General features: G+C 39.4%; 1 protein-coding gene across 1 annotated transcript in view; it reads left to right on the top strand.

The window, feature by feature from the left end:
- Positions 1 to 11,938, top strand: part of LOC126401682 (gamma-aminobutyric acid receptor subunit gamma-3-like) — a 131,504-nt gene extending 119,566 nt beyond the window's left edge. The window contains exons 9-10 of the mRNA XM_050063076.1: positions 6,634 to 6,830; positions 10,411 to 11,938. Coding sequence (XP_049919033.1) covers positions 6,634 to 6,830; positions 10,411 to 10,692 — 479 coding nt within the window. The 3' untranslated portion in view covers positions 10,693 to 11,938. The remainder of the gene's footprint in view (positions 1 to 6,633; positions 6,831 to 10,410) is intronic.
- Positions 11,939 to 23,539: the final 11,601 nt, after the last annotated feature.

The following is a 23,539-nucleotide window of genomic DNA, read 5'->3' as shown; positions in this document are numbered from 1 at the left end:
TAGCACATAAAAAAGTCATAGTATAGCACTTAGCAGAGTCATAGTATAGCACATAAAGAAGTCAGAGCATAGCACATAGAAAAGTCAGTATTGCACAGAAAAGTCATAGTATAGCACAGAAAAGTCAGTGTAGCACATAGTAAAGTCATAGTGTAGCACATAAAAAAGTCATAGTATAGCACTTAGCAAAGTCATAGTATAGCACATAAAGTCAGAGTACAGCTCAAAGAAAAGTCATAAAAAAGTCATAGTATAGCACATAGAAAAGTCATAGTGTAGCACATAAAAAAGTCATAGTGTAGCACATAAAAAGTCATAGTATTGCACATAGAAAGTCATGGTATAGCACATGAAAAAGTCATAGTGTAGCACATAAAAAAGTCAGTGTAGCACATAAAAAGTCATAGTATAGCACATAGTAAAGTCATAGTATAGCACATAAAAAAAGTCATCTTATAGTACATGGAAAAGTCAGTAAAGTTGGTTGAAAAAAGTCAGTGAAGCATGTCAAAAAAACATAGCACTGTGTATTTTAAAAAGTTATATTATGCAGATAAATCCATAAAGTGTAGTAGGTTGGAAAAAAATCAGTGTAGTACTTTAAAAAAATGTCATAGTACAATGTTTCAGAAAGATTTTAGTGTAGAATGTTGAAAAAAAACTGTTATAGTTTAAGGGTACCATAACTATATGTTATACTATGACTTGTGAAGAAGTCATAGTATGACATGTTGATAGTCATAGTGTAGTATGTCTGAGAAAAGTCATAATATAGTGTGCTGAAAAAAACAGAAAACGCAAAAAAAAAAAAAAAAACCTCATAGTATCGACAGAAAAACTGTTGAAAAAGTCATGGTATAGTAGGTTGGGAAAAGTCTGTGTCAAAAATATAAAAAGTCATAGTGTTGTATGTCAAAAAATATAGTCATAGTCATTCTATAAAATGTTGAACCTTTTTTTTTTTTTAATCCTAAAAAATTGAATATTTCATGGTATGTATATTCAAAAAACTGTTGGAAAAAATGATTGTATTTTAGTAAGATAATTCATCATATGTATGTTTAAGAAACTGTTACGAAAAATAATAGTATTGTATATTCAAAACCCCTCAAGTCAGAGTATAGTATATTTTTTAAAAGTCATGGTAAAGTGTGTTGAAAAAAAACCAAACCAAAAAACAAAACAAAACAATATAGTATGTCGTAAAGAGTCATGGTATAGCATGTAGAAATAAAGTGTAATATGTTGAAAATATTACAGTATAGCGCTAAAAAAAAAAAAAAGTGTACTATGTCCAAAGAATTTTTAAAAAGTCATAGTAAAGTATGACAAAAAAAGTGTTTTATAGTACGGTGAAAAAGTGTAGTATGTTAAAAAAATTTTATAGTATAGTATAATTTTAAAAAGTTATAGTGTAGACTATAGCATGTCAAAAAAGGTCATAGTATAGTATGTCCCATCGTAATTGTTTTTTTTTTTTTAAATCTGTATCTATCTTTCCATCTATAGATACACACATACACGGTGACATATGTGTAGGCAGGATAGCTCAGTGGTTAAAGCCACTAGCTGTGGCACGGGAGACCGGGGTTCAAATCCCGGTCAGGACAGGGAACAATGCTGCCTACCTTAGCTTAGGAATACGCTACGGCGAGGAGGAGTCAGGACGCCAGGAAAAGTGGGGATGTCAACATCATCCCCACATCAAATTGAATATTAGATCATAGAAGACATAGAGCATTACAACTATAGTAACTATGTAAGTGTAACTGTAACTAAAACACTAGTCTACCATAGTGATAGTCATGAATAGACATAAAGACACACTGGTGAATGATCAATAATACGGCTCCATGGTGTCCTCCAGACCTGGCGTATACTGAGGTAGCTAGGTAGCAATAATAACAAGTGTAGATGTGTATGAGTAGCTTAGGGCAAGGTAGGATAAAATAGTATATAGCAAATTAGAAAATACTAATATAAGTGTAGTGTAGTATAGAAAATAAAATAGTTGGAAAAAAAAAAGTAGGTTAAATTAGTTTTGTAGAAAACTATAGGAAAGTAATAATGTGTTTGTTTTCTACAAAACAAACAAAAGATAAGTATCTGTAGTATAGAAAATAAAGTAGTTAAAATAAAAAAAAAAAGTAGGTTAAATTAGTTTTGTAGAAAACTATAGGAAAGCAATAATGTGTTTGTTTTCTACAAAACTAATTTAACCTACTTTTTTTTTTAACTACTTTATTTTCTATACTATACTACAGATACTTATCTTTTTACTATGTTAGTATTTTCTAATTTGCTATATACTATTTTATCCTACCTTGCCCTAAGCTACTCATACGCATCTACACTTCGTTATTATTGCTACCTAGCTACCTCAGTATACGCCAGGTCTGGAGGACACCATGGAGCCGTATTATTGATCATTCACCAGTGTGTCTTTATGTCTATTCATGACTATCACTATGGTAGACTAGTGTTTTAGTTACAGTTACACTTACATAGTTACTATAGTTGTAATGCTCTATGTCTTCTATGATCTAATATTCAATTTGATGTGGGGATGATGTTGACATCCCCACTTTTCCTGGCGTCCTGACTCCTCCTCGCCGTAGCGTATTCCTAAGCTAAGGTAGGCAGCATTGTTCCCTGTCCTGACCGGGATTTGAACCCCGGTCTCCCGTGCCACAGCTAGTGGCTTTAACCACTGAGCTATCCTGCCTACACATATGTCACCGTGTATGTGTGTATCTATAGATGGAAAGATAGATACAGATTTAAAAAAAAAAAAACAATTACGATGGGACATACTATACTATGACCTTTTTTGACATGCTATAGTCTACACTATAACTTTTTAAAATTATACTATACTATAAAATTTTTTTAACATACTACACTTTTTCACCGTACTATAAAACACTTTTTTTGTCATACTTTACTATGACTTTTTAAAAATTCTTTGGACATAGTACACTTTTTTTTTTTTTTAGCGCTATACTGTAATATTTTCAACATATTACACTTTATTTCTACATGCTATACCATGACTCTTTACGACATACTATATTGTTTTGTTTTGTTTTTTGGTTTGGTTTTTTTTCAACACACTTTACCATGACTTTTAAAAAATATACTATACTCTGACTTGAGGGGTTTTGAATATACAATACTATTATTTTTCGTAACAGTTTCTTAAACATACATATGATGAATTATCTTACTAAAATACAATCATTTTTTCCAACAGTTTTTTGAATATACATACCATGAAATATTCAATTTTTTAGGATTAAAAAAAAAAAAAGGTTCAACATTTTATAGAATGACTATGACTATATTTTTTGACATACAACACTATGACTTTTTATATTTTTGACACAGACTTTTCCCAACCTACTATACCATGACTTTTTCAACAGTTTTTCTGTCGATACTATGAGGTTTTTTTTTTTTTTTTTGCGTTTTCTGTTTTTTTCAGCACACTATATTATGACTTTTCTCAGACATACTACACTATGACTATCAACATGTCATACTATGACTTCTTCACAAGTCATAGTATAACATATAGTTATGGTACCCTTAAACTATAACAGTTTTTTTTCAACATTCTACACTAAAATCTTTCTGAAACATTGTACTATGACATTTTTTTAAAGTACTACACTGATTTTTTTCCAACCTACTACACTTTATGGATTTATCTGCATAATATAACTTTTTAAAATACACAGTGCTATGTTTTTTTGACATGCTTCACTGACTTTTTTCAACCAACTTTACTGACTTTTCCATGTACTATAAGATGACTTTTTTTATGTGCTATACTATGACTTTACTATGTGCTATACTATGACTTTTTATGTGCTACACTGACTTTTTTATGTGCTACACTATGACTTTTTCATGTGCTATACCATGACTTTCTATGTGCAATACTATGACTTTTTATGTGCTACACTATGACTTTTTTATGTGCTACACTATGACTTTTCTATGACTTTTCTTTGAGCTGTACTCTGACTTTATGTGCTATACTATGACTTTGCTAAGTGCTATACTATGACTTTTTTATGTGCTACACTATGACTTTACTATGTGCTATACTATGACTTTACTATGTGCTACACTGACTTTTCTGTGCTATACTATGACTTTTCTGTGCAATACTGACTTTTCTATGTGCTATGCTCTGACTTCTTTATGTGCTATACTATGACTCTGCTAAGTGCTATACTATGACTTTTTTATGTGCTAAACTATGACTTTTTTATGTGCTATACTAAGACTTTTTTATGTGCTATACTATGACTTTTTCATGTGCTACACTATGACTTATGTGCTACACTGACTTTTCTGTGTTATGCTATGACTTATTCATGTGCTATATTATGACTTTTTTATGTGCTACACTATGACTTTCTATGTGCTATACTATGACTTTTTTATGTGCTACACTATGACTTTTTTATGTGCTATACTATGAATTTCTATGTGCTATACTATGACTTTTTTATGTGCTACACTATGACTTTACTATGTGCTATACTATGACTTTCTATGTGCTATACTATGACTTTTTTATGTGCTACACTGACATTTTTATGTGCTATACTATGACTTTTCTATGTGCTACACTATGACTTTTCTACGTGCTATGCTATGACTTTTTTATGTGCTATACTATGACATTTTTATGTGCTATACTATGACATTTTTATGTGCTATAATGTGACATTTTTATGTGCTTTGACTTTTAATGTGCTATAATATGACTTTTTTTGACATACTACACTATGGCTTTTTTCGACATAATATACTATGATTTTTTTTTAAATATACAATGCTATGACTTCTTCACAGTTTTTTGAACATACACACAATTTTTTAAAAAACTTTTTATGATTAAATAAAATGCTATACTACAACTACAGGACACACTCCCTTTTTTTTTCAACATATATAGTATGACTTTTTGAACAGTTTTTTAATGTACTCCTGATGTTGGTCCCAAGCTTGGATAAATGGTGAGGGTTGCGTCAGAAAGGGCATCTGGCGTAACACTTGTGCCAAAGCAATGATGCGGAAAACAAACATGTCTGCCATACCGGATTGGTCGAGGCCCGGGTTAACAACGACCGCCTCTGGTGCTCTTGACCAGCAGGGTGCCATTGGAAATTGGACAACTGTTGGTCGAAGACCATCGGGAGGCAGATGATCCGCTGTGGCGACCCCTGAAGTGAGCAGCCGAAAGACAAAAAGAAGATAGTATGAGGTTTTTCTTCGACACACAGTTCTAGGACTTTTTCGAACATACTACACAATGACTTTTTTATGTACTATTAACTTTTTTCAACATACTATACAGAGTTATTAAATTTGATTGGACACAGTATACCATGACTTCTTTTACATGATATACTATTACTTTTTACTATTAAAAAAAACTTTACTTTGAGGTTTTCTTTTTGACATAAAAGATGACTTTTTTTTTACTATACAATACTTTTCTTAACAGTTTTTTAATACACATACCATGAATTATTTAAATTTTTTCATGATTTTTTTTTAAAAAAAAGTATACATTCAGTATTCTATATTATGACATGTCAGTTTTTTTAAACATACAAAACTAGTTTTTTGACATTATACTATAAGTTGTTTTTTATTATACTATATGTCTACATTTTATCAACACACTATGCTATGACTTTTTCTTGAACATAATATTTTGTAACTTTCTATCCAGTTTTATCAACTTACTATGTCTTTTTTGACACACTATAATATGACTTTTTTTCTACCTACTATACCTACTAAACATCTACACATTTGATTGCTGAAAACACCCTTTTACTATAAATTAATGTCTCAACTCTTTGGTAGAGCTCACTTGGAAAATACACTTTTTGTTGTTGATGCCAAAAAGGAATTAAACTACTGTGAAAAATAAAATAAGACACCAGCCACTTGAGTAAGACTGGTCATGTTTCTTGAATGTGATTTTCATCTGAGAAAACATTTAATGTTTAATTTGCTCTTGAAGTAACTGACGACTTTAAAACAAGGTGCTACCAGCAGAAAAAACATTTCAATTATAGCGTTGTCTAAAAATCCTCACTTGCCATTTAATTGGTCATCATTGAATTCATAGCCATTGTAACTGCATGCTTGCTGAATAATGGCTGCACTGCACTCCACTTCAGAGACTAGTCATGTTTCAGTCATGAGGAGGTGTCAGGATTTGCCTCATAATTCTGGTGTGGCTCCACTGCATAATAGAGGTTCTTAACCCACAAATCGATTTCTGACACTTAATTTCATCACATTGTAGATTGTGGGAGAAGCATTGATCATCTTAACTATTCTGCTGCAGCTCACTGAAAGCCAATCACCACTGCAGCTGTTTAATACAAGACAGGATTGATGCAAGAACGGGGACATCTACCCAGAATACCCCATATGCATTATTAACGGTGATTAATAAACCTCTGCCCACATGTTCTATAATCACTGACTTCCGCATGGGTCACCCCAGTGCCGACCAGCCATTCATCACATCGTCACACTGAATTCTCTTTACAAAGTATTGTTCTTGCATTCCTCATACATGCTTTACCTTCCTAGGTATCACCACAGTGCTGACCATGACCACCCTCAGCACTGTGGCCAGGAACTCGCTACCAAGGGTGTCCTACGTGACGGCCATGGACCTGTTTGTCACCGTCTGCTTCCTGTTCGTCTTCGCTGCCATGATCGAGTACGCCATGCTCAACTACTACTCCTACAGTATACGCAGACCTCCTGCCAAGACGCAGAGAATGGTAAGCCTGTGGTGAACGTGTGAGTAATTGGCAGGGACTGTATTTGCCTTTTCTTTGTTTAACATCCACCTCCACAGGCCAAGGTTCTTCTTTGAGCATAAAACAGCCTGTGAAGCATCTTTCATCAGTATCTTTCATGTGATGTAGCAACGTGGATGCATTGTATTGCATTGCTAACGGAAATCAAATGACTGCAAAGACATGCACACCCACAATAAAGACACAGAAAACAATTACAACCAGAAGACCAGAAAAAGACTCAAAACAACCACAAAGAGACTCAGAACAGCTACCCACAATTGGAACATAAGAAGCCGAAAGAAAAACATAAACTTGCCGCTACAAACCCCCACACGTGGATCCTAAAAATCTACTAATCTCAAGTAGTCGTCGCAACTTAGCAGCTGTCTTGCCTATGAATATTCAGTTATAGTCTACCGGCAGACCCCACCGTCTTTACACCAGGCACAGAGCACAGAGCTCCAGAGAGCCAGGGATTCACCTACAGTATATTGAGATATCCAAAACACAAGTTGTGCTCTCAGAGGTTTCTGTGACATGAGAAATACTTTCACAAAAAGTAATCTCAATGTAGCATTATCAGGACAAATAAAACTGCGTCCCCCAGATGCATTGAAAGTGAGATATGCAAAATGACTACAAAGACATGCAAAACAACAATTAGACACAAGATGGCCAGAAAAAGACTCAAAGTAACCGCAAAGAGACTCAACAGGGCTACAAGTATACGCAAAACTACTACAAAGACACACAAAGCAGCTATAGATATTCAAAAAACAACTAAAAGAATTCACAAAATGACCCAAATGACACAGAAAACTAACACAAGATGACCAGAAAAAGACTCACATGACCACAAAAGCAACTCAAAACAGCTACAAAGAAATGTAAAATTACACAAGAGAGTCACAACATGTTGAAGCCTTTCTCTCTGGGGTTGGGGGCTTTTTTCATGTCCATGTGTATCACGACTGTAATAATAATAATAATGATGTCATTAGTCTAAGGACAGTTGTGTCATAGATAATACCAACCTTGGAGGCCATCAAGTCCCCCAGGCACCCATGGGATCAGTACCAATGGTGGTGATGCAGCTGCCTGGACAAGAAAACAGAGGATAAAAGCAATGTTTTAAAATCATGCCACCTGATGAGCCAATAAAATAATGTGTCTCGTCAATGTGTCATACAGTGATCGAAGTGTTGCTGCAGAGACGTCTTCAATATACTGAAAATGAACTTCTTGAAATTGTATCTGAACAAGTGTTCAAGTATTTGCTGACTATAGGCGCCTTTGGTCTAAAAATATCAGCCGTCACAAGCTGGTGCTGATTGACTCCATAGGATGTGGACATATATACAGTGCACAATGTTTTCTCTGACGTGTGTCTATATGTGTGTAGTTGAAAACCTTTCTTCTCCAGCAATCGCTCCTGTGCGAGAGCCTAATGCTCTGTGTAGGCGTTCTCAAGGCTGCACCTGCCACGAACACTTTAATGGCGGCAGCACACATCTACTAAGACTGAGTCAGCCACCACTGCTGTCATTTCCCTCTCCCCAGATCCCCTCCCTCTTCATTATTTCCACCCAGTGTACGGGAGGTCTGCTGAATGTGTCTCAGGGCTAAAAAGACCTGAGACACAGTCGGCTCGCGCTGAACAATTAAGTCGTGTTACATCCAGTCCCCTCCTCTGCATCTCTGGCTCTGTGCTGTATTTCGGCCCAGTCTGTCTGTGGGGAAGCCTCATATTTCCCTCCCCCCGCCATCCGTGTGGCCCCTTTGTGCCGCCCACTCAGTCAATTCTGTTACTCCACAAGACACATCTAACTCTCCCTCTCTCACCTCCCACTCTTCCCTTAAGAGCAGAGTGGAGGACTGGAAAAATGTGTGAAGATTTTACCCCAATTAGGTTGTCTCTCACGATTTAAGAAACATCAGGGAGAAGTCACATAACGAATTTTCTCAGAAGGCACTTATTCAGCATCACAGACTCAAAATTCAGGCTTTTTCGTTTTAAATCAGTAGTATTATAAACATTAAACATAAGTATTGTGTTCATTTTATTAAAAAAATCTATTTCCAAGACATTGTGTGACTTATACAATGACACTCAGGGAGTCAACTTTTCTTCAGGGCATAAAGGAAGCCCAGTGCAGAGCAGGCGCCTGCTTCATCCTTACAGTATCTTGCTTGTAAATGTCTGCAGTGTGGAGATGATGATGAATCAGTTCCATTACAGCAGCTCACAGGGCACGTACCAATAACAACTTTTGTAGTCCGAGGTCACCAAAAAAGTATTACAGAGCAAAACTGCCAGCAACTTCGACCCACACACACACACAACTGAGGACCCTCATTTTGGCTCAGTTACAGAGCCACACATTACTAAACCACAACCAGAGGCACTATCAACATGTTAAAGAGAGGTAGGCAGATGTGTTACTGCCACAGAGCAAACAGGTCTAACGTTAAAGGCATAGACCACCTAATACTCTTAATATGTCAGCTGTTCTTTCTTTGACAATAGTCTAGTCTAGTCCTAATTAGGAGGTTCAGACCCCCCAGTCGCCCCCGTAATTCCACTAATGATGAGTCACATAGGGTTTAATCCACTAAATGCAGCGCAGTATCTCCAGCAAAGCTTCAACGCACCATGTGCCATGCCATTACATTTTGCATGCTGCTATAGTGACAAACACCTATTTCCATAAACTACTTTATTTTTCAGAACTAATGGTACTACTTGGGGACAGTCCACACCTCAACAGCATTAAGTCGTCCTTATAATGACGAATGCCTCTTCCTCTTTGGCTGCTTTCAGATTGTTTCTCAAATCAGATCTCAGAGACAGGATGTCTGCTTTGCTCTTTGCAAGTAATCAAGTAATTATTGTGTCCAGACATCACCAGTCTATCTGCATTGGTTACTGTGGTAAAGATACAGGCATCAGTACCTATGTAGCTACGCTGGTGGTGCAGGTTTCCAACACATGAGGCATGAGAAATGGAGGCCCATCATTGTCAAGTTGTGAGTGCAGAACTCTTCTATCGCAGCAGACAAACCCCACAGCGCTCTGCTCGTAGCAGCACAGACTCTGCTCAGCACTTTGATCACTCTAGATGTTGTATGTCTATTGCAATCAACACAAAAGACACTTTGAATCCAGTTTGATCATCCAGGGCGTCCAGACTGAGACACATCTGACTGGAATCGCATTTCAAACCATCTCCAAAAGTGGTTTGTCTGAACAAGGCCTTAGTGCTGCTGTGCCTGCCCAAGTTTCCATTCTGGGACTGTGCATCTGCAGATTTACCACTTAAGATTCTTTGAAAGGCTCCTGTGAAATATTACCAACTGAAATGACAACTGTAACAGGCAGATGTGATCAGCTGTAGCTAGCTACATGGTCTCATCTCAGAACTAGAATCATGTAGAATCATGGCTACATACTGTATATGATATTGTGCTCCAAGGCAAAAATTCGTAGAGCGTATAGTTCGTCCTGTAACAAGTCAACGGTCAGTTCCTCCGACTTGACTCTGTCTGTCTTCTCTTACAGGCCTACACATCTTTCAACATGGGTCACGCCCCTCGGTCTATGATGCCCATGGGCAACTCCCTCTTCTGGCAGGACTACGACGACAACTGCCTGTACGAGTGCCTGGACGGGAAAGACTGCAAGAGCTTCTTCTGCTGCTACGAGGAGTGTAAAGAAGGCGGCTGGAGGAAAGGACGCATCCACGTCAACATCCGCGAGCTGGATGCCTACTCTCGGGTCTTCTTCCCCACCTCCTTCTTGCTCTTCAACATAGTCTACTGGGTCAGCTACCTCTACCTCTAGTCGGTCTCGGGCTGTGATCCCTAGGCCATGCTGAAACAGCCACAGTCCCCGCCACTTTAAACCGCGGCTCGTGATCTAAGGTCAGAACTAAGTGTGGAGGAGGAAATAAGGTGGATCAGCTCTGTGGGAATCATGAAAGATGTGCTGCCTCTGGAAACACACGTGCACTGTAGTGCACAGTGTAAAGGCCATGATATTTTGAGCAGTGGCACTCCAAGGAGAATAAAACGCTCACCAGTAGAACAACACGCCGCCAGCATCAACTTGAATGGATAGGTCCTGTTTATGACTCTCTCAGAAACCAAACAACGGACAGCTGTGACGTCAGAGACGTTCGGGGACGGGGTTGCATTGCTGAATCTTGGTCGTCGAGATGGCGAAGCACCCATAGTGCCTTCTTTAGAAAGGGTGCGGCACCGCGAGACGCAGCTTCAGAGTTTCCTCCATTATCTTTATTACCTCATCCACCACACCGCCGCATGCTGAGCTGTCTATTCTTTGATGAAACCGGAACACCACCACTGGACATGTTTAAACTAACACTCACCATTCATTTTGTAGCACATTAGTTTTAGTTGTACCCTAGGATTAGTTCTACTTTACCAACCTTTTCTTATTCTATTATTATTATTATTAGACTTAGTTGTATTAGTTGTATTTTCACAGCGAGTCAACTAGCTCAGCCATCAGTTGTTAATTGTTGAATATGAGTTAGTGTCAGGGGCCGTGGTTGTCTGGTAATATCTTGTTTATTAAATCAGTGAGCTTTTGTTCATGATGCTTTATGACTAAACGATGCAGTTTACAGTAGATGCCAAGAAGATTTGGGTGTCTTATAATAAATGCTGGGTTACATCCTCACACACAAAATGTATAAGAACTGCATAAATACAAACCAGTCCAACACTAAACATGCTAATCTCATCCACGGGCATATTATGTATGGTACAGCACATGAATAAACAGATTAGGGTTAGCAGCAGTGCTGGTTTCTTCCTGACAACAGCTGTATGAAAACAGTTTCTTATTTTTTATCCCTATTTATACCTGATTTTGTTTTATTACTAACAGGGCCTGTGGGTTAACCTTGGTGTGAGGAAAAGTTCAACATTTTGTGCTTCACTTCTAATTCCCCCGTCCTCCAGTTAATGCAAACCCAAAACTTCCTTCAGGTTGACCTTTAGTCTTGATAAAGTCCAGTTTACTACATGAACTGGAAGCAGTCTGGCTCTGTCTAAAGGTTAAAGAAAAATCCACCTATCAGGCCTCTGAAGTTTCACCACTTTGTGGGGATGTTGTGCACGACAGTAGCAGTAAATATGGTATCACATAACATCGCCAATAGCTCCTCATTCAGAAACATCACAACATTATCACAGTAATGTTCGCTGGTTGCCTGGCAGCTGGTCTGGGCCAAGAAATAGTCAGTTTTACACTTTGAGGTTTTGTATGGATTTTTAAAACACAAGATATATTGTGTAAATTAGTGAGAGGTGCTATTAGGCAGACATTTTAAAGTAGGAACAGAGGAAGGCAGTCTTTGCGCTAAGCTAAGCTAGCCGGCAGCTTCACAAGCTAATTACATTTGTGCGCCAACATAGGAATCTCTATTAACAAATAACTACATATATACACAGGGCAAGAGTTTGGCATCAGAAGCATTCTGGTTCCAGTTTGTAGTTTGTCTAAATAGTATTGGCCACTCACGTTTGAGTGGCAGGTAAAAGGTTCTTGAACCCATTGGCTATCATCTGACTTTCTGGTTAAATTTATCTATCTGTCCATAGAGATGAGGCAAACTGTCTGGAACAGCCTTGTCCCAGATTTTTGCTGGCTAAATCATATATTCGGAAAAATTGGTCGCTGCCCCCTGAGGCTTAATCATCGTCAGACGTTAGCTAATGGGTTCCAAGACTGTGGGCAGAGTAACAAGCATTCTCTAACTGAATCATAAGGTCCATTTGAGCTAACATCTCCACTGTTGTCTCCTGAATTACTCTCATGTTCCAAAACAAATCCATGAGCAAATCATTTAAATACATCATGGTTATGATAGCGTTAGCCTAGCTAATATCAGTTAGTGGGTACCTTTGCTGTGGAGCTCAACAAATGCCGTAGTTATCGGCAAAATGGTAACGTTAGCAACGCTGAACAAGTAGTCCCCCAAGCACTAACATCAGTAGCATTCTACAAGTGGAATTTCGAATAACAAGAGCGCTAGCTTATGTTAGCTAGCTGACATTATATCCATATTGTGACTGCTAACATTCTCTACATCAAACCAAGTCAACCTTATCAGGCTAACTGACAGTCTCTAGCTTGACACATCCTCATAGACATCATGTAAGGAATTTCAGAGATTCATTGGATCAATATAAATCACAAAAATGACCTATACTAGATTCACATCTAGTGACAAGTTTGCACACCCGAACTCTCATCAACAAAGCGAGAAAGCATATTTCTCAGAATGTTGAACTATTCCAAAAAGTTACTGATCCCAAAGACGTCATCAGGATTTTGTGATCTGGGTGAACACAAACTCCTTGTTTTGGCATGACAGTTATATATCAGTAGAGATTTGAGCAGCAGGAATATTCGTCTGAACCCTAAAGCACATAGAAACACACACTGTACACGGCCTGTTCATGTTGCATAAGAGTCATTCCTTCAGTTTCACAAGTGGAGCCTGAGTATATCAAATTGAAGTCTTGATGAAAGCTTAAATTTTTCCATGTCCTGCCAAATGCAGGACGGAAAGGCACATCGTCTGTGCCCTGCAGGCAGTGATCACAGGTGCTGTAAAATAGGTTCTATATATTGTGATACTTCACACACTCACACACTGTACACAGCGCAGTGTTGGAAAGTGGATGATTTTGGATGGCTGTTGATGGCTCTTAATGGAGTCCCACATCCCCTCCTCGAATATGTAAAAGCGATGCTACATATGGAGGCGTACGGACACGAAAACATGGACAGTGATGGCGGCGTTTGAAGCATTTCGGTTTTGTTTACTGTTCTATGGTGTTTTTTGCAGTTGTTTGGCTTTGTAGAACAATCAACCCCCTTTTCCCTCCTCCTCCTCCTCCTCTTCCTCCTCCCCCGACACACACACACACACACACACACACACAAACACTTTTTCCCTGGTATTTGTATGTTCAGAGAAAAGCTTTTATGTACGATGTATCTAATTAATGTTTCTATTTTCATACAGTTATATATGGAATGTAAGTTAGGCCAGTAGCGAGGCCGGAGTCAATCTGGTTCCAGTTCAGTCAGTTCAAGCAGCCTAAATGAGTTTATATTTAGGGGTCCTACATATTCATGAGGCCTCTAGACACATTTGTGGCCTGTCCAGAGGTTTGTAATTACAATTCAGAGCGCCTCAAGTGATGCTGGAGAAACAGCTGAGGGGCTGCGGGCAATTAGTTGCTCTGATGATGTAATGCTTTAGCTCATATTTTCAGTAGTATTTTAGATTCATCCATCGATCTCTGAACTGACTGAATTGAACAGAGCTTGGCCCACACCGCAGTAAACTCTCCTCACCTCTGATATTTCTACTACACTTTATAAGTGTCTTAGTCCGTTGAGATACTTCAATAAAACAAAATCACTATTTTCTACGTCTTGATGAAAATCACGTGTGTTTCAGCTGACTGGGACCTGTATTTATAAAGCCTCTTTGGAAACAGAGTGCTAACCCAGGATCAGCACTGGCGAGCATAATGAACTCGCTCAAGAGCCTCTTCCGCAGACCTCATCGCCCCTGTTATAGCTCCCCAGCTCCTCTGAAAAGTGGTGCATCAGTCGCACCGAGGTGTCACAGAATCATGTACGTACTACTGCTTTATCCTGCGAACCAATTTTGTTTGGACTGTCACTGAGGTCTCTGGGAGGCGTGGCTGTACACAAAAAGCCACTCTGATCTTGGATCAGCACTCCTGGGGGAAATATTTTATGAAAACAGGATCTAGAGTGAAAATAGGTATCTTTTTTCTAGTGCGTGGTACATTGCTTATATTAATAAATAACGTTTTGGTCAAGTGCTACTGTGAAGTCTTTTTCTGCCAGAATGAAACTCTTCCAGACTGTTTACAGGTCCAGGCAGCAGATCTGAGAGGATCTGGGATGTGTGGAAGAGAGGCAACACTATTATTCCACTGAAAATGCCATCATTTGGGGTTTAACAGTTCTGTGCACAAGTGTATCTATCCAATATCCTTCATAATATCCTTCTTTGGGACTTGATCCCTGTGAATCATCACCAATTTGAGCAGGACTTGATACTGAGACTCCAGCCAAAGTGACCCAACAGACACCTCTCACTCAAAGCCACTGTTCTTCTCTCTGATAGTTCATCCCCAAAATCACAAATCATACTCCAAGAGCCTCACTGTTCTCACAACAGTCTCTATCCTAAACCCTCCACAAGACCCCATAGTGACTGTAGCAGTGTTGCATACACAGCTATTAAAAAATGTCATTATAAGAATATGGTCTTTTCAATAAAGGGTAGACAAGTTTTAATAAACCCTAAATGTCCTGCATTGTTATCAGCTGCTCCAGACGTTTACAGATGCACTACACAGTATTTATTAACCATTTAACAAGGGATTATAAGATTATAATAGCTATTCAAATAATGCTACAAACCAATTGTAAATGATAAAAAAATAAAAATAATTATGGTTATTATAAAGTGTTACCTGCAAGGCTAATGCTCTCTTAACACCAAACGTGGTGTTTCTCAGGTCAGACAAAAGCAGCTCATGATCTGTTTTTCCCAAAACCTGTGCCAAAACTCATTTCATAGTGGTGTTTTGAGACTGAGAAACTGTCAGATATGCACTCATCTGTTAGAAGGGGCACATATCAACAGTGATCAACTAAAGTATTCATGTTTTCATTGTGGTTTTAAATACATTCATCTGTAAAACAGCTTCAGCCCGCAGACAAACTCAAGCTCTAAATCCACAAAATTTTATGGGGGACGGCAACAGAGGCCAACCTACAAGTTAACATCGCCCTGGTTCCAGTGATAAAAAGCTAGATTTTGAATTACTGCAAAAATGAACGTTTATGATACTCACACATGTTGCTCAGCGAGACAAAAGAACACCACATTTGTGAATTTTGAAGCGTAAATGCAATCACTAGAATTATAAAGCTAACATTTGGCTACAAACGAAATACACCACGGTTGTATGACTTCAACATTAGCACCACCACGATGCTGTAAAGCCATGTGCGTTGTGATGACCTCATATTGTCTCATTTAGCCACTTGTTAGCACCTGTCTTTTTAAGACACATACAAGCTTAAAAAACTCAAGAGTGGCGTTTTTACTGCGACAAAATGTGAAAGTCTCTCAAGCTTGTGTTAATCACAGACCTTATTTCAGGCATCTAAACTAAAACCCATTCAAAAAAATACTGACTATAGCCCCTTTTACACTGCCAGATTTTCCACAAATGTTGGGCCAAGCACACAGAGCTGGATTGACGAGTTGACCCGTGGTGCCCAATTTTCTGCCTCGTAGGGTAGTCATATTGGCGGAACCCTTTTTTGTTTAAAAAGAACGAGGCGGCCTTCCGCAATGGGAGGGGCTGTTGAAGACTTGTGGGAGGAGCTGCTGATGACGCTGCACGTGCGAGCCACTGGCGGTGGATAAACAGGAAACAGCTGATAGCAGGAATTAGCGAGCAGCTAGTAGCAAGAGAAATGCAAACCTGACAGACACTGTAAAGATGAGCAACTGGGGAGACAAAAAATAGCGCACCCTCCTTGTCCTCACAAAGAAAGAGGCCATTAACTGTCAGATGACGGGGACGGTGAAGGACGGGCCGATTTACAAAAGAATCGGCGAAGGACCAACTAGCTGCGGCTTCCCTCCCACGTCAGTTTACGTCACACGCTGAGCTACACGTTTTGTTACTTGCTCACGCCCCCCATTGCCCCGAAAAAGGCACATTCTGTATAAACAAAAGTAGGTAGGCGGCATTTTGCTGCACTCCCCGATTTTGTTTTTATACTGCCAATGCTGAAAAAAGACTGATTGGGCTTTCCTGCAAATTTGCACACTTCCTATTTAAAAAGGGCTTTTGAGACAAGGGAGCCAAAGGTGAAAACATGCTAATCGATTCAGGGTCTCAGGACTCATTCCTGCACCAAGCTATAGATGACATAAATGCAGAGCAGATTTGGATACACAGAATACTGTGTAAATAAAAAAATTGCTCACCCCTTTGGTAAGACTTTAAATATTATGAGTCATCCACCAAGTGCATATTTTTTTCTGTACAATATGACATGCAATATGGTGCTATCCAAGCTTGATTCATTGCTTTCATTAGTCAAAAGAAAAAAGAAGAAGCTCTAATTCAATGTTCTGATGGGCAAGTTGATAAATTAAGCTCTCCATATACAATAGAATGAGTTACAACTGTCCTCAGGCGGTCCGCCTGCCCAATAACAAAGATACAACTAATATCCAGCGACAGATGCACGAGCACGTCATTGCTCTACCCTGAGTTTGTTGACCTAATTCGAAGCAAGCGGCATGAACAGAGCACAAATGAGAGACAGACGAATAAGTGGAGTCAAGAGCACAAATGAGAGACAGACGAATAAGTGGAGTCAAAGAGTGGATGTTACAGCGAGGAGCTGTGGCGCCACCAAAACTGGAGGAAGCTCCTGCTGCCACCTACGCCGGGCGAAAAGCAGGATGGCACGCTAACACAGTGGATTTGGAGAGAGAAGCACTTATGCAGGAGAAAATTGAGCTGCCAGTGCATGCGTGCGTGCGTGCGTGTGTGTGTGTGTGTGTGTGGCTTCAACTCGTGAACTGCCTGTAAAGTGACAGCTTTGCTTGCTGGAGCGCTTGTGTAGAGTCAGTGCATTTGTGTGTGTGTGTGTGTGTGTGTGTGTGTGAATGCATTAATGCAGCATGTGTTCGCTCAGCAAGAAGCTTTTGGTGTGAGTGCATGTACACACTCATGTTAGCAGTATGCACACACTGTATGACCAGTGTATGTGTGTGTGTTTAAAGGTTTGTGTGTCAGAGAAAAAACAACCTACTATTATGAAGTAATATCGATCTATCTTCATCACAAAAAGTGCAGATCTGTCCTTCATCTCCTCGGCCCTGAGTAGTGTTTACAGTTAGCCCTAACAAACTCCACCAGTATGGGATAGCTTGTATGTTGCCTGAGAGGTAAAACCCAGTCCGCAAAATCAGACGCTGACAAAACACAACAGTGAAAAGTGTTGCAGACGTACCAGAGCCAAATAGATGGAGCCCGCAGCCTTTTATTGCCTGTAACCATCTGTGAATTGTCTTGTTAGAGCATTCACACTTTGGGGAATTTCCCCAACGTGTTTTGTGGCATCCCGGTCCCAGTTTCAGCCGAGGTGTTACACTCACTTTGATAATAGAGGGCTTTCAGGTGTTGCAATGCTTCCTCAGGCAGCGTCACGTCTTGGGAAATCTCGTCTTGTGAAGAGCTGATTGCGTTCTCAAATATTCCGCTCGCATGTCTCAAACCAGCGCGGTGAATTTCTCTGGTGTTTTTTCAGTAACATTTACAGGTTCTGTGTCAGGGCTGCACAATTAATCAAAACAGCAAAATGGCAAAGTGAAATATCCAAATTGCAGGAGCTGCATATTTTGTGATGAAGGTAAAAATGTGGCACAACATATCATTATGACTGAAGCATTGTGGGGCTACAGAGATGCCCCGGCCTACGAATCACATATCAGACAGCAGGGAACATGCTTGTTTGGTACAGACCTTCACAAAAATCACAAGCATTTTTATATTTCTTTCAGGGAAATTGCAAATATTACCTTCGCGACTAAAATCAAACTCATATCACACTCGCAATATTTGTCAAAAATGATCTTTTTACATGTGTTAATCACCTCCACAACTTTCACTGCCTGTAACAGCCTCTGGATTGATTTCTATAGAGGACCCAGGACGAATCTTACAGGAAAATCCAAACTGTGTGAGTTCAACGTGCACTCCTCAGTGTCTCAGAGCTGAAATCAACTTTCAACAGTCCTTTTTTGCACAGGCAGTTTGGTGATATCCTGACAGTGATGGTCTTGACCGGTCTTAAATAAAATCCAGAGACATCTTTGACTGAGACCAAGACAACAAGTCTGAAACCAGACCTTAAAGAAGTGGCCTTGACATCAGCTTCTAGACCAAGAATGGTAACAAGTACAGTCAGGTGCCAAGCATCGGCCAGGCGCACCCACTTAGTGTACGTTTAAACCAACAGCTACCAGAGCTTCCAAAACAGTGGAAGTCATTCATTTTCAATGAGAGCCCAGCGACTTGGGCGACTTGGATGACCTGGTCGTCAGCAGCACGTCTTCAGCGACCAAAGCGACCGGAGCGGTCCGGAGGGAAGTTAAAACACGTTTAACTTTATGGTAGTGAGTTCTGCATAAAGTTCGGTAACAAGTCGGAATGCTGACGTGCTTCGATGAAGCCGGTCCCACAGAACAAGCCATGTAACTTTGGTTCCTACTGCCATTTGTTCCAACAATGGATATCGAGAAGTTTACTACTTGCGTTTGCGCCCACTCAGTCCTTTATAATGTGTCGCTGTTCGGTTACAAAGACCAAAATAAAAAGAATGAGGCTTGGGACCGCGTCGCAGAGGTAGTTGGTTGGTCTGGTGAGTTTTAAAGTGTGTAATGTTAGCAATAGAGGAGAGAATTGCAGGCTAATGTTGACACGTAGCATGCAAGTCTTCCTTGCTTGGTTTCAATGGGATGACATACGTTTTCTGTTTACACTGACCGCACATCACTTTCTGTAGGCCAACTATGAGCTTTTTGACTGGACAACAGCAAGCAGCAACTATGCTGCTTTCAAGCCAGTAGTCCGCTTTGCGGCTCCTTTAAATTGACAAGCATGATCGAACGTTCAATGATTGACGTGATTAGCGACTAGAGCATCTGCAGCGCACTTAACGTCCAAGAATTTTCTGAAAGTTAACTACTGAACCTCATGATGGATAACTGAATTAATACATCAGAGGATATTCTCCCACATCCAGCAGATACAGAGCAAAATGAGCGCTCATTTGGAGTCATGCCTCTGGCCACCTGATGAATGTTAGGCCGATATTAACTCTGGTGCTACCTTTGTTTTGGTCTCTTACAGCTCCTGAGGGAAATATCTGGGTATTTAGCTGCTAGACGCTCCTCTGTGTTCATTAGCAGTGTGTTGGTTGTTTGGTACAGAGGGTTTTTACAGCTCCATCTCTAAAAAACAGCTGCGATGAGAGTCGACGAAAAGTAGAGTCGTGTGTGGATTTTGTTCACCCTGGGTTTTGCCTCTCAGGCTACATATTGGCCATCCTGCAGTGTTAGTAAAGGTTGTTGGTTCAGAAAGGAACACCTAAAGACACTACTCCGCCAACTTCATTTTTCTTATTGGTCTCAATCTTTACTTACAGCTAATATCCCCTTCAAAAGATTCTGAAACTATTGTCACTAGTTTCAGACAGTAAAGCATATTTCTCTTTGTAGAAAGTATGAAAATACAACATTATATGTCAGAGAGTTTTGTTACTACCAGCACAATAACTATTTGTATCATAGTGTGCAATTTGCCAGATTGATTTAAATGTATTAAACTTAATACTGATGAAGTTAATCCAGACAAAACATTTCTTACAAAACATAATCGGCGTTGCAAATTAGTCGAACGAAATGTCTAGGAGACGGGGTTGAGCAATCACCTGCTGATACATGGATCCAATCAGGAACGATTAAGTCAATCCACAAGAGTGTGTAAACAAAGGCAGAGGGCAGAACAACTTGTTCACATTAACAGGTACTCTGTGTGGATGATGTGTCACTGCTAACACAGTCAGTGCAGCGGCCAGGGGGCAAACTGGCTCCATGCCTGGTCAGTACAGGGACTGGGACTGACTGAGCTACTGCCACCCCAAAATGTAAATCCTTTCATTAAAGTCACATTAGATTCTTATCGTTATGTTCTGATAAGGAAGTAAAGAAAAAGAGATAAGAGGGAAAACTGGGAGAGATGGGAACAAATCTCTGCTGGCTGCCCAAATTCATATCAGGCTGATAACCATCCTTCCGCATGATCATGCAAAGAAATGGACAGGGGTCATTATGAGTTTTCATCCTGTCTGACTTTCCCTGCAGCAGGAGCAGTGCAGGTTAACACAGAAAAGAACACATGTATGTGGAGTTCATGCAGTCAGTGAAAGGTTCAATAGGTAGGTATCAATATGCAACAGGACAGAGATAAGATAGTTGAGAACAATCTGTAATCTGTATTCAAAAGACCACAAAGTTGTAAATCCCTGTGTTCCCTCATGTTTTATTCACTATCAGGACCTTTCAGATCTTAAAGGAATGGTTTGACATTTTCCAACAAGAGTGTCTGCAAGCTAGCTATGTAGCTGTTAGCTTAGCTAAACATAAAGCCAGAAACCAGGGGGAACAGAACCAAGACTGAAGACTTAGCTCAAGATACTTGCTTTAGTGAGCTCACAACAGGATACTATACTAGCAGCTCTGTGAGGCTGCACGTAGCCACAGTGATGCTTTGCACTGTATCTCTTAAATTTGGGGGTCACCTAGTATGAGTGGTGCACCTGGTCACGCATGTGCTCACTTGCTAGCTTCTGTTTCCATCAAAACTAGATCGCAATAAGGACTTTGAAGTGCGGGACAAATGTGTTTGGATAGAAAAAATCATAGAAATGGACATTAAACAACAAAATTATTTCTATATGGTGTTAAGAAATATTCATTTAAACATATTAATTTAAAATAATGTCGTATAATGATTGAATTAGCATATTGTACGTATCTCAACACTGAGATCAAAGTTGTGGGACATGAAAAAAGTGATGTTTGGGCCCATAAAGTGCTTTATAAGTTTCATTAAATCACAGTATTTATCAATATTTTTTTGTGTCTAGATGTGTAATAACGTTGTGTATATATTTATCAACCATCACATGACAAATTTTAACTAAAATTTCACAGCTGGGACTTAAAAGAGCCCGCAGTTGCAGCAACACCCCACTGCACATACCGAGGCAGCTCCACTGGAATGAACAGGTGCCATCTTGGGATTCAGTATCTCGGTGTTATTATAAATCTATACTCAACCACCAGTGGGAGTGGTTATTGGTCCAGTGAGGCACAGTGCATTCTGGTAGTTGTAGGTTTTCTACCTCTGTAGCAAAAGCAAATGCCACTGCAATTTTCCCCATTTTCTATGGACATATAGCACCAATTTCAAAAGTATTTCTACTGCACAGTTTAGTTTAATGAAAAGACCATCTTTATAATTTAACCAGAGTGAATACACCTCTAGCTTTAATTATTTATAAGTAGCAAGTAGCTTCCTTGGACATTAATGTGTGTGATTGCAATATGTTGCTGCATGTTTCCTGAATGATGTTATACTGTGGTACTGCTGACAGAAAATAGGGTCAGAAACACTGTCGCTGTGTAACACCATATCTGAACGTGTGAATGTTTCTGTATGAATACATTAAAATGTGTGAATGTTTTGATCCAATTAATTTAAATGTTTGAGTGTGTAAGAAAAATATCTTGGGAAATTAATTTTGCAATCCATCACGAGATTTGTCGCCGTGCATGACAGTTTGTGAAGACATGAAATAGATGCCAGATAAATTCTAACATGGTAGTGCATGATGACGATGGGAAGACGGTTTGGAGTTACACATCTATCTGTGGGTGAGAGAGAGACGTTCTCCAATCTCCGTATGGATTCAAAAATCATTTTCTTCTGATGATTTTTACACTTTAAACATGTGAATTAATTTCATCAATACAGCTTTACACATTCACACATTTGAATGTACTCGTACAAAATGTTTTCACACATGCAGATATGGTGATACACAGCTGCAACACTTTTGACCTTATTTTAAAGAATGTCGCAGTACTGTACGTGCTCCGCCACACAAAGCCAAAAGAAAAGAAAGCACAGCCATTCAAACAAATAATGGAACAACAATTTCATCTTTTTATGCTGAAGTGAAAACCATCTGCTCTTCAATATACTCATCTTATATCCATAATTGACGCCGGAAATTGCTGCGTGTCTGCGTCGTTTGCCGCATGAGCAGTTGTTGTTGCACTCCTTTATGTCTGCCACTGTTAATGGACACTTCAGAGCTATTTTACAACAATATGAGCCCTGACATTCTTCAAATAGCTTTTCGAAAATGAATCTGGGTGTTTTGAAACAACTTGAAGCACAAGATGGTTGAGCGGGGTTAATATCATTAAAATGATTCGGATGACAGCATCAGGAATATTGTCAGTTATTAAACTGGGCACAGGTACCTGGCCCACTTATTGAGAATCATCTACGCTGTCTGGTGCTAGAATAGTCCTAAAAAAAACAATCAAATCTGGGGTGATGGGAGGCAACAGCCTGAGGGCTACAGATGCAGAGAATTGTTGCTTCAAAGACGCGCTTGTACTGGGCAGAGAATATTTAATTGTTAATAGAGGGTAAATGTGGAAGACAGCGCTTTTAAATGTTCCCAATAAAGTGATCAGTGCTGTTATATTAACCCCAGCTGCTCAGTGGTGGTACAGTACAATCAGTGTCATGTCTGTGATTCAGGGATCAACAAACCCTGTCTGTCTCAATAAAGCAATGTGATATTCTTAGGAGTTTAAAAATGAAAACAGAGTATGTCGGTTTCATTAAAGCTGCAAATTGGATAGTGGAATGAAGGCATGTGCCGCATGCACAAACAAATCTCCGACAACTCTGCAACCCCGCAAAACATT

Source organism: Epinephelus moara, chromosome 15 (assembly GCF_006386435.1).
Source record: "Epinephelus moara isolate mb chromosome 15, YSFRI_EMoa_1.0, whole genome shotgun sequence".
NCBI lineage: Eukaryota > Metazoa > Chordata > Actinopteri > Perciformes > Serranidae > Epinephelus > Epinephelus moara.
Note: the sequence above shows the minus strand (reverse complement) of the source record. Positions and strands in the feature narration are given on the sequence as shown.